At 45.7% G+C, this 16,495-nt stretch overlaps 2 protein-coding genes and 2 non-coding genes across 9 annotated transcripts; 3 read left to right on the top strand and 1 right to left on the bottom strand.

Moving 5' to 3' along the window:
- Nucleotides 1-8,291: 8,291 nt before the first annotated feature.
- On the bottom strand, nucleotides 8,292-9,501 carry LOC109770366 (uncharacterized). Its single transcript, XM_020329070.3, has 2 exons — nucleotides 9,194-9,501; nucleotides 8,292-9,054 (listed from the first exon to the last, which is right to left on the bottom strand). Exons 1-2 carry the CDS (start codon nucleotides 9,332-9,334, stop codon nucleotides 8,617-8,619), a joined length of 579 nt encoding a protein of 192 aa, XP_020184659.1. The 5' UTR covers nucleotides 9,335-9,501; the 3' UTR covers nucleotides 8,292-8,616.
- Nucleotides 9,502-9,589: 88 nt separating this feature from the next.
- TRNAR-ACG (transfer RNA arginine (anticodon ACG)) lies at nucleotides 9,590-9,662 on the top strand. Its single transcript has one exon. It is a non-coding gene; the product is annotated as a tRNA-Arg (tRNA).
- Nucleotides 9,663-9,733: 71 nt separating this feature from the next.
- On the top strand, nucleotides 9,734-9,806 carry TRNAR-ACG (transfer RNA arginine (anticodon ACG)). The gene has a single exon. It is a non-coding gene; the product is annotated as a tRNA-Arg (tRNA).
- A 20-nt stretch (nucleotides 9,807-9,826) lies between these two features.
- On the top strand, nucleotides 9,827-15,792 carry LOC120964378 (uncharacterized). 6 transcript variants are annotated; one of them, XR_012184221.1, is made up of 5 exons: nucleotides 9,834-10,111; nucleotides 10,203-10,634; nucleotides 10,726-10,897; nucleotides 11,338-11,682; nucleotides 15,404-15,792. XR_012184221.1 is itself a non-coding variant. In XM_073499934.1 (3 exons), the coding sequence occupies exons 1-3, from the start codon at nucleotides 10,025-10,027 to the stop codon at nucleotides 11,340-11,342; spliced, it is 264 nt and encodes an 87-aa protein (XP_073356035.1). In that variant the 5' UTR covers nucleotides 9,827-10,024; the 3' UTR covers nucleotides 11,343-12,447. The 6 variants fall into 6 exon arrangements, 1 of the variants encoding a protein (XP_073356035.1); XR_005756370.3 differs by having other exon boundaries at nucleotides 9,843-10,111; nucleotides 10,706-10,897; XR_012184220.1 differs by lacking the exon at nucleotides 15,404-15,792 and having other exon boundaries at nucleotides 9,830-10,111; nucleotides 11,338-12,447.
- Nucleotides 15,793-16,495: the final 703 nt, after the last annotated feature.

The raw sequence follows: 16,495 nt of genomic DNA, 5'->3' as shown, positions 1-16,495 counted from the left end.
CGTTCCTCGACGACCGCCACCGGGTGGGTGATCGGTGGGATATTGATTTCCCTCTGGTCAGGTTTAAGACCGATCAAATCATAGTCCGTTAAAATCCCCAGGGCGGCGATGCAATCTAGCAGCTCGTTCAAGGACGAGATGTCTGCCGGATCCATCTTTTTGGAGTGTTCGAGACCAATGCGGAGGTGATGCCTAGCGATTGTGGGGGCCGTCATCAGCTTGATGGCCGTGTGGGTGCCCACGGTGAACCGCCGAGCTGGAGGACCTGTCCCAAAGTTAGGCTCCTCCCGGAAGTGATATTGTTGTTGATGACAGGGCGAGCCATCGATCCTTTTATCGACAACACAATGGAACTCTCAATGAAAGCACCAATGTGTTGGGGAACGTAGCAGAAATTCAAAATTTTCTACGCATCACCAAGATCAATCTATGGAGTTTACCAGCAACGAGAGGGAAGGAGTGCATCTACATACCCTTGTAGATCGCGAGCGGAAGCGTTCAAGTGAACGGGGTTGATGGAGTCGTACTCGTCGTGATCCAAATCACCGATGATCCTAGCGCCGAACGGACGGCACCTCCGCGTTCAACACACGTACGGAGCGGGGACGTCTCCTCCTTCTTGATCCAGCAAGGGGGAAGGAGAGGTTGATGGAGATCCAGCAGCACGACGGCGTGGTGGTGGAAGTAGCGGGATTCCAACAGGGCTTCGCCAAGCGCTGCGGGAGGAGGGAGATGTGTCAAGGGAGGGAGAGGGAGGCGCCAGGGCTTAGGTATTGCTGCCCTCCCTTCCCCCCCACTATATATAGGGCCAAGGGAGAGGGGGGGCGCAGCCTTGGCCCTTCCTCCAAGGAAGGGTGCGTCCAGGGAGGAGTCCTTCCCCCCCAAGGCACCTCGGAGGTGCCTTCCCCCTTTAGGACTCTCCCTTTTTCTTATCTCTTGGCGCATGGGCCTCTTGGGGCTGGTGCCCTTGGCCCATATAAGCCAAGGCGCACCCCCTACAGCCCATGTGCCCCCCCAGGGCTGGTGGACCCCCTTGGTGGACCCCCGGACCCCTTTCGGCACTCCCGGTACATACCGATAAAGTGCGAAACTTTTCCGGCGACCAAAATAAGACTTCCCATATATAAATCTTTACCTCCGGACCATTCCGGAACTCCTCGTGACGTCCGGGATCTCATCCGGGACTCCGAACAACTTTCGGGTTACCACATACTATTATCTCTATAACCCTAGCGTCACCGAACCTTAAGTGTGTAGACCCTACGGGTTCGGGAGACAGGCAGACATGACCGAGACGACTCTCCGGTCAATAACCAACAGCGGGATCTGGATACCCATGTTGGCTCCCACATGCTCCTCGATGATCTCATCAGATGAACCACGATGTCAAGGATTCAATCAATCCCGTATACAATTCCCTTTGTCTATCGGTATGTTACTTGCCCGAGATTCGATCGTCGGTATCCCTATACCTTGTTCAATCTTGTTACCGGCAAGTCTCTTTACTCGTTCCGTAACTCACATCATCCCGTGATCAACTCCTTGGTCACATTGTGCACATTATGATGATGTCCTACCGAGTGGGCCTAGAGATACCTCTCCGTTTACACGGAGTGACAAATCCCAGTCTCGATTCGTGCCAACCCAACAGACACTTTCAGAGATACCTGTAGTGCACCTTTATAGCCACCCAGTTACATTGTGACGTTTGGTACACCCAAAGCATTCCTACGGTATCCGGGAGTTGCACAATCTCATGGTCTAAGGAAATGATACTTGACATTATAAAAGCTCTGAGCAAACGAACTACACGATCTTGTGCTAGGCTTAGGATTGGGTCTTGTCCATCACATCATTCTCCTAATGATGTGATCCCGTTATCAACGACATCCAATGTCCATGGTCAGGAAACCGTAACCATCTATTGATCAACGAGCTAGTCAACCAGAGGCTTACTAGGGACATGGTGTTGTCTATGTATCCACACATGTATCTGAGTTTCCTATCAATACAATTCTAGCATGGATAATAAACGATTATCATGAACAAGGAAATATAATAATAACCAATTTATTATTGCCTCTAGGGCATATTTCCAACAGTCTCCCACTTGCACTAGAGTCAATAATCTAGTTCACATCACCATGTGATTAACACTCACAGGTCACATCACCATGTGACCAACATCCAAAGAGTTTACTAGAGTCAACAATCTAGTTCACATCACTATGTGATTAACACTCAATGAGTTCTGGTTTGATCATGTTATGCTTGTGAGAGAGGTTATTAGTCAACGGGTCTGAACCTTTCAGATCCGTGTGTGCTTTACGAATATCTATGTCATCTTGTGGATGCTACCACGCGCTACTTGGAGCCATTTCAAATAACTGCTCTACTATACGAATCCGGTTTACTACTCAGAGTCATCCGGATTAGTGTCAAAGTTTGCATCGACGTAACCCTTTACGACGAACTCCTTTTCACCTCCATAATCAAGAAAATTCCTTAGTCCACTAGATACTAAGGATAAGTTCGACCGCTGTCATGTGATCCATTCCCGGATCACTATTGTACCCCTTGACCAACTCATGGCAAGGCACACTTCATGTGCGGTACACAGCATAGCATACTGTAGAGCCTACGTCTAAAGCATAGGGGACGACCTTCATCCTTTCTCTCTCTTCTGTTGTGGTCAGGTCTCGAGTCTTACTCAATACTCACACCTTGTAACACAGCCAAGAACTCCTTCTTTGCTGATCTATTTTGAACTCTTTCAAAATCATGTCAAGGTGTGCGTTCTTTGAAAGTATCATCGGGCGTCTTGATCTATCTCTACAGATCTTGATGCCCAATATGTAAGCAGCTTTTATCCAGGTCTTCCTTTGAAAAACTCCTTTCAAACAACCCTTTATGCTTTCCAGAAATTTTACATCATCTCGGATCAACAATATGTCATTCACATATACTTATCAGAAATGTTGTAGCGCTCCCACTCACTTTATTGTAAATACAAGTTTCTAACAAACTTTGTATAAACCCAAAAACTTTGATCACTCCATCAAAGCGTATATTCTTACTCCGAGATGCTTGCTCTAATCCATGGAAGGATCGCTGGAGCTAGCATACCTTTTAGCATCCTTAGGATCGACAAAACCTTTCTGATTGTATCACATACAACCTTTCCTGACGAAAACTGGTAAGGAAACTTGTTTTGACATCCATCTGCCAGATTTCATAAATGCAGCTAATGCTAACATGATTCCGACGGACTTAAGCATCGCTACGGATGAGAAAATCTCATCGTAGTCAACTCCTTGAACTTGTGAAAATACTCTTTGCCACAAGTCGAGCTTCATAGACGGTAACCTTACCGTCCATGCTCGTCTTCTTCTTAAAGATACATTTATCTCGGATTTCATGGCTTCTAACCACTTGTCGGAATATGGGCCCACCATCGCTTCTCCATAGCTCGTAGGTTCATTGTTGTCTAACAACATGACTTTCAAGACAGGATCACGTACCACTGTGAAGTAGCACGCATCCTCGTCGTCCTACGAGGTTTGGTAGTGACTTGATCCGAAGTTTCATGATCACTATCATAAGCTTCCACTTCAATTGGTGTAGGTGCCACAGGAACAACTTCATGTGCCCTGCTACACACTAGTTGAAGTGACGGTTCAATAACCTTATCAAGTCTCCACCATCCTCCCACTCAATTCTTTCGAGAGAAACTTTTCCTCGAGAAAGGACCCGTTTCTAGAAGCAATTACTTTTGCTTCCAGATCTGAAATAGGAGGTATACCCAACTGTTTTGGGTTTTCTATGAAGATGCATTTATCCGCTTTGGGTTCGAGCTTATCAGCCTGAAACTTTTTCACATAAGCATCGCAGCCCCAAACTTTTAAGAAACGACAACTCAGGTTTCTCTAAACGGTGTCGTCTCAACGGAATTGCGTGGTGCCCCTTTTAAAGTGAATGCGGTTATCTCTAATGCCTAACCCATAAACAATAGTGGTAAATTCGATAAGAGACATCATGGTATGCACCATATCCAATAGGGTGCAGTTATGATGTTCGGACACACCATCACACTATGGTGTTCCAGGCGGTATTACTTGTGAAACACTTTCCACAATGTCTTAATTGTGTGCCAAACTCGTAACTCAGATACTCATCTCTATGATCATATCACAGACATTTTATCCTCTTGTCACGACGATCTTCAACTTCACTCTGAAATTACTTGAACCTTTCAATAATTCAGACTTGTGTTTTTATCAAGTAAATACACTCAGCATCTACTCAAATCATCTGTGAAGTAAGAACATAACGATATCCACTGCATGCCTCAGTACTCATTGGACTGCATACATCAAATGTATTACTTCCAACAAGTTGCTCTCTTGTTCCATCTTACTGAAAACGAGGCTTTCCAGTCATCTTGCCCATGTGGTATGATTTGCATGTCTCAAGTGATTCAAAATCAAGTGAGTCCAAACGATCCATCTGCATGGAGTTTCTTCATGCATATATACCAATAGACATGGTTCGCATGTCTCAATCTTTTCAAAAAACGAGTGAGTCCAAAGATCCATCTAAATGGAGCTTCTTCATGCGTTTTATACCAATATGACTCAAGTGGCAGTGCCACAAGTATGTGGTACTATCATTACTATCTTGGCATGAACATGTGTATCACTACGATCGAGATTCATTTTAGGTGCAAGACCATTGAAGGTATTATTCAAATAAACAGAGTAACCATTATTCTCCTTAAATGAATAACCATATTGCGATAAACATAATCCAATCATGTTTGTGCTCAATGCAAACACCAATCTCGATGGTAGAGGGAGCATGCGATGCTTGATCACATCAACCTTGGAAATACTTCCAACACATATCGTCATCTCACCTTTAGCTAGTCTCCGTTTATTCCACAGCTTTTATTTCGAGTTACCAACACTTAGCAACCGAACCGGTATCTAATACCCTGGTGCTGCTAGGAGTACTAGTAAAGTACACATTCATATAATGTATATCCAATATACTTCTGTCGACCTTGCCTGCCTTCTCATCTACCAAGTATCTAGGGTAGTACTGCTTCAGTGACCGTTCCTCTCATTACAGAAGCACTTAGTCTCGGGTTTGGGTTCAACCTTGGGATTCTTCACTAGAGCAGCAAATGACTTGCTGTTTCATAAAGTATCCCTTTTGCCCTTGCCCTTCTTAAACTAGTGGTTTTACTAACCATCAACAATTGATGCTCCTTCTTGATTTCTACTCTCGCGGTGTCAAACATCGCGAATAGCTCAAGGATCATCATATCTATCCCTGATATGTTATAGTTCATCACGAAGCTCTACTAGCTTGGTGGCAGTGACTATGGAGAACCATCACTATCTCATCTGGGAGATTAACTCCCACTCGATTCAAGCGATTGTGGTACTCAGACAATCTGAGCACATGCTCAACGATTGAGCTTTTCTCCCTTAGTTTGCAGGCTTAAGAAACTTGTCAGAGGTCTCATACCTCTTGACGTGGGCACTAGTCTGAAATCCCAATTTCAGTCTTCGGAACATCTCATATGTTCTGCGACGTTTCAAAAACGTCTTTGGTGCCACAATTCTAAACCGTTAGCATTACGCACTGAACTATCATGTAGTCATCAAAACGTGTATGTCAGATGTTTCGTAACATCTACAGACGACGCTGAGGCCAGCACACCGAGCGGTGCATTAAGGACATAAGCCTTCTGTGCAGCAATGAGGACAATCCTCAGTTTACGGACCCAGTCCGCATAATTGCTACTACCAACTTTCAACTAAATTTTCTCTAGGAACATATCTTAAACAGTAGAACTAAAGCGTATGACATAATTTGCAAAGACCTTTTGACTATGTTCATGATAATGAAGTTCATCTGATTATTTAATGAACTCCCACTCAGATAGACATCCCTCTAGTCATCTAAGTGACACATGATCCGAGTCAAACTAGGCCGTGTCCGATCATCACGTGAGACGGACTAGTCATCATCGGTGAACATCTCCATGTTGATCGTATCTTCTATACGACTCATGCTCGACCTTTCGGTCTCTTGTGTTCCGAGGCCATGTCTGTACATGCTAGGCTCGTCAAGTCAACCTAAGTGTTCGTCATTGGTCTATCTCTCAACTTGATGTCCAGAACGCTTTTCTCAATGGTGAGTTGCGTGAGGAGGTTTATATGCAGCCACCATCGGGGTACTATCTCCTGATGGTATGGTCTGTAGACTTCGCCGCTCCCTCTATGGTCTTAAACAGGCCCCTCGCGCCTGGTTCGAGCGTTTCACCTCTGTGGTGACTGCCGCTGGCTTCTTGCCCAGTGATCATGATCCCGCGTTGTTTGTTCACACGTCTCCTCGTGGTCGGACTCTTCTCCTTCTCTATGTTGATGACATGATCATCATTGGTGACGACTCTGACTACATTCCCTTTGTTAAGGCTCGCCTTCGTGACCAGTTCCTCATGTCTGATCTTGGTCCACTTCCTATTTTCTTGGGATTGAGATCTCCTCGACCTCTGATGGCTTCTACATCTCCGAGGAAAAATATATTCAGGATCTTCTTGCTCACGCTGCTCTCGGTGATGAGCGCACTGTTGTGACTCCTATGGAGCTCAACGTTCAGCTTCGTGCCTCTGACGGTGACCCTCTTCCAAATCCCACTCGCTATCGTCACCTCGTTGGCAGCCTTGTCTATCTTGTTGTTACGCGTCCTGACATCTCCTATCCCGTCCACATCCTAAGTCAGTTTGTTTCAGCCCCCACCTCAGTCCACTATAGTCATCTCCTCCATGTTCTACGATATCTTCGTGGCACGATCTCTCATCGCCTTTTCTTTCCACACTCCAGCTCTCTCGAGCTCCAGGCCTACTCTGATGCTACCTGGGCTAGTGATCCCTCTGATCGACGCTCGCTGTCTGTTTACCGTGTCTTTCTTGGTGGCTCTCTTATTGCCTGGAAGACAAAGAAACGGACGCGGTTTCTCGCTCGAGTACAGAGGCTGAGTTGCGAGCAAAGGCTATGTTGACAGCTGAGGTGATTTGGTTATGATGGTTATTTGAGGATTTTGGTGTGTCTGCTACTACCTCTACTCCCTTACTGTCCGACGGTACCGGTGCTATCAGTATTGCTCGTGACCCGGTGAAGCATGAGCTCACCAAGCACATCGGTGTGGATGCCCACTTTATGCGTGCTGCTGTGCATGATAAGACTCTTGCTCTTCACTATGTGTCTTCTGAGTTACAGTTGGCGGACTTCTTCACGAATGCACAAACTCGAGCGCAACATGGCCTTTTTCTCTTCAAACTTAGTGTTATTGACCCACCATGAGTTTGAGGGGGGTGTTAGATGTGTATAGTCCCTTTCTGTATATCCCCATTGTATAAACAACTTTAAACACCCCTTATTATTGAAGACCGGTACTAATATAATGTGTCTCCTTCTAGCGTCTTGTATGACCAAAAAATGAGGTTGAAAAATTAGTTAGACATACTATCGCTATGAGGCCTCTCCACACCACACCGGCTTTCTCTCTCGAAAAAATAGTCATCACTTAGCTAATATTGACAAAAAGAAAACGAGGACAAAAGCCAAGACATGTTATTGGCAACTATTACAAAAACAAAAAACTAATATTTGTCATGACCAAAAAATTAGTTGTGTAGTTTTTGGCTGTCGTCCAAACGGACAGAGATCAGGTGACATGCACCTTTGCATGTCACCGTGTGCCATGCGGCCCGAATTCAAATTTAAACATTGCGAAAAAATCTGAAAAAAATCATGCATGTTCACAACACATATTACGATAACCCCTAAAAATTCAGATCAAAATTCGAAACATACATCGAGAAGCAAAAAAAGAGAAACTCAGATGTGAATAGTATACAGAGAACCATTCGCAACTATTCATGATAGATTTCTCTTTTTTGCTTCTCGATGTATGTTTCGAATTTTGACCTGAATTTTTATAATATGTGCTGTGAACATGCATGATTTTTTTCAGATTTTTTGTAATGTTTAAATTTGAATTCGGGCCGCAAGACACACGATGACATGAAAAGGTGCATGTCACCTGATCTCTGTCCCGTCCAAGCATACCCCAGAACCGGACAAGATATGAAAAGTAGGGTGAGAAGGAGTCGATAGACTATGCTGACTATTTAAATCCCCCTACCAACTCAGAGATCGATTCAGGAAACTGTATGAACGGTTTTGATATCAACAAAATTCTGCTGCTGTTGTAAAAGATTAAAGGAAAAAATCCCTGCATTTCTCTGAAAAACCGAAAGACAGTCGTCTAGCTTCTTCAGCCTGCACATGGACGTTTTTTTAAAGCAATTCTGATTCTGAATCCTTTTAAAGATGCAGAAAAACTAAGTAGAAGTGCTTCCATCAGAAGTTCGACAACACCCCTTTAATACAAAACCTTCAGTATTGCAACCGAATGGCGCATCATATAAATATCAGCCCATCTTTACAGAAGTAGATTAACTCTACGCAAGATCATTGGTGCTAGAATCAAACGCAGCAATTGACACTCGGTCGATGCTGAAGCAAGCAGAGTTCGTCGAGATCAGCCAGAGGAGCCCTGGAGCCTGGACACGAAGCTGGACGCGGCGAACGCGGCGGAGCCCCCGGCGACGCAGACGAGGGCGGCGACGGCCTGGAGCGCCACCTCCCAGGGGTACTGCTCGGGGACGAGGAAGACGACGGCGGGGCCGGCGGCCAGCAGCAGGAGCGCGAGGCCCTGCAGCGAGCCGGGGGTGCCGGGGTCGGTGGCGGCCGACAGCACCCCGAGCTCCTCCGCCTTGGACAGCAGCCCGAGCCGCTCGACCGCCGACAGCGACAGCCCGGCGCGCTCCGCCGCGGACAGCAGTCCCGCCTTCTCCGCCTTGGTCAGCAGCCGCAGCTTCTCCACGTTCGTCAGCAGCTTCACGGGCGCCGACCCCTTCGTCGTCGCCGGCCGCGGCGGGCCCGCGGGCTTCCCCACCGGGAACACCGTGGTAGTGCCCTGCATGCGCCACACGCGCGCGTCGGTAAATTTCAAGTTCTTGGACACGCACGCACGCACGCACGCACGCATGGAGTCGACATGGAAATAGATTGACATGGAGTCGCACGCAAGGGATTAACGGCAGGCGCTAGCTTACCGACGATCTTTTCGTGCCGCCGGAGCTGGGCTTCGGGCCCTTGGTTGCCATGGCGGTGACACTGGGAGTAAGGCGGCCCCTCCTGCCGGTCGGCCTCGCCGTGGTCGCAGCGAATGTGTTGGGCGACAGAAGCGACGCCATTGCCACCTCTCTCCTCGTGTCGTCGATGGATCCCCTGCTCTGCTAGGAAATGGTTCAGGACTTGGCGACGTGCAAACCTTCGTCCCTTTCGCTTCGGTGGAGTGGTGTAGCTGGTGTGTGCGGTCTCGCCTGATCCATCCAAGCAGGAGACGTGGCATCTCTCCAGCGCCACGAAGTCCAACGTTGGCGACGAATGACTATAAAATCATGGAAATAATGGTTAGGAAAGTTTTAGGTGAAATGGTGTCATCAAATGACTCCGTGGCCCAATGGATAAGGCGCTGGTCTACGAAACCAGAGATTCTGGGTTCGATCCCCAGCGGAGTCGCCGTTTTTGCTCTTTATTATATGTACGGCCCGACCTAATATTAGTTACAAAGCCCAAAAATCTAATCAATTGACTCCGTGGCCCAATGGATAAGGCGCTGGTCTACGAAACCAGAGATTCTGGGTTCTATCCCCAGCGGAGTCGGGTTTTTTTTTGCTTTTCCTCTATTCTCCTGTTTTTTTTCCTTCTCTTTTCTCTTTTCTCTCTCTCTTTTCTTTTTTGCAGCGGAGTCGCAACCCAAAAATCGAGTAGTGGGCTCCTTAACATAACACGTAACCCGCCACGCGAAGTAAAAAAAAAAAACCTAACCAAATAGAACTCGTCGGAAGGAGCGGGAGGACTCGGAGGTCCAAAGGGCGGACATGGCGGCGGCGAAGGCGGCGTTGGAGAAGATGAGGGCGTTCTGGGACTCACAGTGCAACAACGAGGAGAACTGGGCGGTCAACTATGTCAGCCTCTCTCCCTCCTCTCGCTTCGATCCAGTTATTTATGTGCCGCTTACTCATTAAGTACCCTGTTCTTGCGTCATTGCTGATATAGGAGGACGTGATGTTTTTGCACTCGAGCGCACATGCGCTCGTTATCTCCGCTGTTCGTTATTGCCTCGCGATACGATGCATTGATGGTGTGGGGCCATCCACCGGGCCAAATATGGAGTTAATCGCGGGTTTGTCATAACGGACGTTCTGACGGGAGGGCCAGGTGACGGCGGAAAGTAGGTTACCGTCAGCCCACCGGAGAAGAGCCGTGGCTCGGGAAGTCCATCGCCGTCCTGATCCATGGATCAGAAATTTTGCTTTTCCGTTTGTCCACAGGGCAGCGATAGTAATTGCTAGGCGTAGTGGTTGGGCCGCTGAGCCGATGCAGCCAATCTGTTTTTCCCCATTCGTAGATCGCTGCACCTTTGATCTGTTTTCCCCATGGAGCAGCCGAGATCTCAGAGATGAATTTCCTGATGCAACTCATAAAAAGGTGAGCCCTGAAACATTTTATTCTGTCCTTGATTTTGTTAGCGATTTTCGTTTCTGAGAGCCACGAAACAGCTTCGTCTTTGCGTGATCAGGTTGACGGTGCTAGAGGAGGTTCACGACGAGATGCAGGTGGAGGAGCGGACAGCGGATGCCCGGATCTGTGCTCGAGAAGATGTGGTGCCGGTAGAAGAAGGAGGTTCACTCTAGGCCTCAAAGTTGTTTACCGGGAAGATGAACCCGCAACCTCAAAGGCTGGACTAGAAGGTACGCAAGCACTAAAACATTGTAAAGGAAAGTGTAATTCCGTCAGGCAGAGCATTGTAGGATTGCTTTGGTTAGTTCTGTGAAATTTGTTATGTCATGACATCCGGCAGAATCGATAAACACAGTCTGTAGAACCGTTTGCTATCCACTGAAAAGTGTTACACATCAGCCAGAGCATTGTAAAACTGGTTTGGCTGTGTGGAATTTATCTGGAAGGTTGATTAATGATATCTACTAGTAGGAAAGCAGTCAGGGTCTGTATAATATTTTGCTGTCAAACATCAAGTGTTATTCTGTGGGCATTAGCATTATGAAACTGGTTGGCTGGTTGTGTCGAATTTATTTGGAAAATTATTTAACCGTGCTTGGTGAGTTGAGGTGTAGATTTCGAGTCATTCTGTAGCACCGTCATTCATGTGTCTATGGTACTTACCATGCAGAGTAAGGGTTAGAGCCGCTGCACCAGGGAGGACTCCTTGCCCAAATCGCACATAGGCGTTGGAGAAAACAATTAGGTGCTTTGCTGGGGAGAATGTCTGTCGTGCCAGCTTCGGGGACAAGCTTCGACTCTTTTGGGGAAGCATATGATTTCTACTCCCTTCGTTCCTAAATATTTGTCTTTCTAGACATTTCAACAAGTGACTACATACGGAGCAAAATGAGTGAATCTACACTCTAAAATATGTCTACATACATCCGTATGTGGTAGTCATTTAAAATGTCTAGAAAGACAAATATTTAGGAACGGAGGGAGTACAAGCCAAGAGATGGTATGTGGATGTGCGGTAAGTTAACATTTTCGTTTTGACTATGAAATGCATCGGTTGGTTCGAATTTATTCATGTAAAGGACTGAAGAATTGACCACATCATTCTCAAAAAAAAATTGACCACATCATGATGTTTCGGTGTGTGATGGAGGGGGGGAAGCCGGTGTAGAGAACACCAGTTGTTTCAGATTGATTGAAAGCCGGTGTAGAGAACACCAGTTGTTTCAGATTGATTCGGACCGTAGGTTCACGGTGGCTTGATGGAAGAATTGCCGGAGATGAAAGAGGCGGACGAAGGCTACGGCAACTACGATCCCGCTGATGCCGAGCGCAACCAGCCAACAGGTGTGGCTGATGAAGATGGTGAAGCTTTTGCTGCTGGTGTGTTTGTGTGGTCACTGGACGAGTCCGATGAAGAGATCAGCAGCTCTGACACGAAGCGTGTCCGCCTTAACTTAAGGGATTGCGTGTAGATATGTACGTGTGTGTTCCGTAGTGAGTGGATTCCCGCAACATGATTAGGATGGAAGCTTTTGAAAGATGGACCTTACAAAAGATTGGACCGGCTTTGCATGTCAAACCTTTAGTGAAAGATTGGTCATGCGAAATTCACCGAGGATTAGAAAAGAGTAATCGGGCATTGATGGCGTGATTTGTTTAGTTTGATTGACTTGGCGTGCCAATGAATATCTACTACTCCCTCCGTTCCACAATTTAGTGTGTATATTTTTTTTTGAAAAGTCAAATTATACTAACTTTGACCAAGAGGACATGTGATGAAGAGGTGGTTGGAGTCTTCGGTTGTCATGGCACATTGAGGGCATATGTCTGAATCGATTATATGCTTGCGTGCAAGGTTGACTCTAGTGTTGAGACGGTCTTTGAAGAGTAGCCATGCGAATATTTTGAGTTTATGAGGAACCTTGGCACTCCATATGAGAGGAGCCATGAGATCGTTCTCTGGCCGAGCCATGAGGACACCGTATGCATGCTTGGTGGAGAAGCAAATGCCATGCCGTAGGAACCGTTGATCTTCCCCCGCCGATGGCACGAAATCCTGCAAAATAGCCACAAGCGACACAAGCTCTTATTCTGCCGTGAGGGAGAGGCGATTACGGAGGTTAGCTTCAATACCGAAACGCAAAATGTTAGCCACTTTAACCAGCTGTAAGGTGAAGTGTGAGAAAAGGTGGGGGAAGGTGATGGCAAGGGGTTGAGAGACCAGCCACAATTTATAAGGTTTGACTTTTCAAAAAAATCTATATGCACTACATTATGTAACGGAAGGAGCATAATAAAGTTATATGCGTCTACACAACCAAAAAAAAGTGATGCGTTAAAAGAACCTGCTTGTGATTAGCAGAGACGTACTGTCAAGCGGCTGCAAGGATGCTTTAGGACTCCGCCAGAAACTTGTCAGCTGCTGGACAGGTGATCGAAGAGGTGAAGGCAATGCTGCAGACGGCAGGAATTCCAAGTTTCTTGGCTTAGGAGAAGTGCTAATAGGGCTGCTCATGTTTAAGCAAGACAAGGGATCACTAATGAATTGTGTATGCTATGGAACCAAGCTCCTCCAGAATCCATTCTGGGAGTTGTATGGATGAGATCCCTGTACTCTTTTAATTAAGAATTAAGTTTGAGTTTCAAAAGAAAAAAGATTAGCAGTGGGGCCAAAATCATGTAGTACAATTGTTTTGTTGTCATTCTGGTCTGGGTCCACATGCATGCGAGGGTCATAAACGAAATCCCATGCAGGGGTAGTTTTTTTTTTTCGAAAACGCATGCAGGAGGTAGTTGTGTGGCACTGCATGCATCGGTTAATACCATGTGGGTCCGAGAGGTTACGTACTGGTGAGGAATGAGCAGTTAATAAGGGTCGGCCCACGCCGTTTGTCCAGGATACGTTTTGGACGACCCATACCTCGTGGTCGAACATCTGAGCCGGCAAACTCATGCCCGACGACGTCAGTTTTACCGTTGGTTAAATGTGGGCCTATGGACTCCAGTTAATTGAAATAAATAACTGCACCTGAGACTTAAGCGTGCTGGGCTGGGGATCTCGATGCAAACGGACGAGAAAGATAAAGAGGCCATGTGCGCTCGGGCTCACATAGGCACTTTCGGATATAGGATTGCTATATTATGGTAGTCTGTCTTGCTAACTGATACGGACGAGAGATTCGATTTGGAATTTGGATGGTTAGGTTGTTCGCTGACCTTTTGATTTGTATATGGTCCGGGAACTTGCTAGCACATTGTGAAGCCATCTGTGGTTCTGTTATGTTGTGCTTCAACAAGCTTGCTTGTGAATTGTGATGCTGCTGCTCAAGGCTTGGGGCACAATTAGGGCATGGAAAAAAGGCAATGAAGTTGATTTAGGCATTCTGACTCTGCACCGCTAAGACGCTTCGCTTGCTAATGCTATCGATTTAGACTTCTGTACTTGCCTATCTGCAAGATGGGACTATAATGTGGTGTTGGTTGTCGGTACTGTCTTGTGGCGTTTGTTGCGTACTAGTAAATTCATATAGCTTCTAACTTGCTAGGTTCTGCACAACTATGGCTGTGTTGTTATTTCTTATTTTCCTTGTGTGTAGATCCACCTCTATCTTCGGCTGTCTTCCCCTCTTTGTTCTGCACAACTACGGGTGCGGTCCTCTCAAGGTTGTTCAACACTATGATCACAATCCATAGGTTCAATGTGGGATCTAGGATCACGAATCAAAGGACAGTTCTAGAATTGGTAGGATTAGTCAGTCAATCTAGGTTGACAACCTTAGTTCCTTTGCTGGTGAATTGCTTGCTTTAGTTACTCACCCTCAGAAAAAAAGTTGGTTAGCGGTTAAATTATGCCTGCCGTGATCTTGTGGATCTTCTAAATTTCTGCCTGAGAACCGACGTTTTTTCGTTGGTGAATCCCAAACTTTTAAGTTATGCTTGACATTGAATTTTTGCAATGATTGATCATGTTCTGATGTATTTTGAGTTATGTCTGGTAGTTGATCCTTTATATTTTATTGTCCCATGTGTTATTTTTTGCCTAAAAGAGGAACCTTCATTTTTATTGAGGTTCAAAAGGATTTGAATTTGTGTTCCCCTCGTGTTCTGCTATGCGATCCTCTCAAGGTTGTTCCACACTATGATCGCAATTCAAAGGATATATGTAGGATCTAGGACAACAAATCATGGGACTTTCTAGGATTGGTAGGATTAGTCAGTCAAACCCTGGTTCCTTCGCTGATGAATCGTTTACTTTAGGTACTTATGAATCACTTACTTTAGTTACTCCTCACAATTTTGTTAAATTATGCCTGGCAATGATCCTGTGGATCTTTTAGTTTTCTGCCTGAGATGTTTGAAATCTCTGCCTGAAAACCAATATTTTTTATTGTTGGATTCCTAACTTTTAAGTTATGCTTGACATTGAAACTTTGCAATGGTGGATCCTATCTCTGAATTTGTTGTGTACATTCATATTTTTTTTCTCCTATGTGTTCTTTTTGGCCATAAAGTGGAACCCCCATTTGTGGTGAGGCGCAAAATGCTTTGAAGTTGTTCCTACATGTTATCTCTTGGTACTGCTTGAGTACTGTAATTGTGCTGGGCTGTGATTGAGCTAAGGAATACTAGATTAACTACTTGCAGTTTATAGTGATATTGCACCCTTGTTGTTTTGGACAATATCTCCTGTTGGTACAAAAACCTCTTACTACTGTTTTTTTATTGTTCATTTACAGAAGGTGCTAAAGGCTGCTGGTATATTTGCTGGATCTGTCTTCCTGATGCACAACTTTGGCCATAATATGGTTATCTAAACAGGACTAGATAGGGCAACAATGGACATTCAATGGTGCGGTGTTGCATTGCCTTTTTTGTTTTCTCATCAACATGGTCATCACACATGTTCTTAGTGTGGATTAAGGCGTGAAACTGTTGTTCTTAGACATTGGTTGGTAATAATGGCAGCCAAAGTAGTATATGTATTACTCTATCAGGTGTTCTCATGCTTTGTGCATTATCAGGCAAGTCGTTGCAAACTTGTTGGGAATCCCTTTTTGTTAGGTCTTCTTGAACTCTGTCCTCCAGTTCATGCAGTGAATTGATACTATATTTCTGTGAATATTTACATCTTCCTGATTTCTGGTGATTGTTGCTGTTAGAGTAAAGCTCTGAATGCCATTCTCTCATCTGGAACACAGCTAACTGCAGGGGTGTTTCACAAGCAGATGCAAAAATTCTCAAAGTATAGGCATCTGATCACCACAGGAGAAATCTGCAAGCTGATCTTATGCATCTGATCACCAAAGTTTCATGTATTTGCTCTGTGCTGACAACAGGATGGTGTAAGCTATTTTTGAATAGTTTGAATTGTTTACCACATGTGTCACGTGATACAGGATAGTGTAAGCTAGGGCACACCTTAAGTTCGTTTATTTGGTCAAAATGAGCGTGATTTGTGAGATCACTCAAGAATTGAACTGAGTGTAGGCTGTGAGAGATTATAACCAGGCTTGCTACTAGACGCGACTATGCTACAGCACCAATTTGTTTTGTGTGTGTGGCTGATAGGGCCCCCTAAAATTGTAGGGGAACGTTTAAATCGGGCAACCGATCTCATCGCTCGGTCGGTCACCTCCTCTCGCCTATACGTCCCTGTGGGCCTGACCTGACGCTCCAATCCTTGTCTCTTGTCCACATCTTTCCTCTTCCTCGAGGAATGCGTTTCCCCGCTTCCTTATGTCCGCTCGCGCCACTCAACTTGTCCCTTAGCATGTCGCTGACCATCGACCTGCGCTAAACCCAACCACATGGCCTGAAAAGGGTGTGAG

Source organism: Aegilops tauschii, chromosome 5 (assembly GCF_002575655.3).
Source record: "Aegilops tauschii subsp. strangulata cultivar AL8/78 chromosome 5, Aet v6.0, whole genome shotgun sequence".
In the NCBI taxonomy this organism is placed as follows: Eukaryota; Viridiplantae; Streptophyta; class Magnoliopsida; order Poales; family Poaceae; genus Aegilops; species Aegilops tauschii.
The sequence above is the reverse complement of the archived record's forward strand: the minus strand, read 5'-3'. Positions and strand labels throughout refer to the sequence as shown.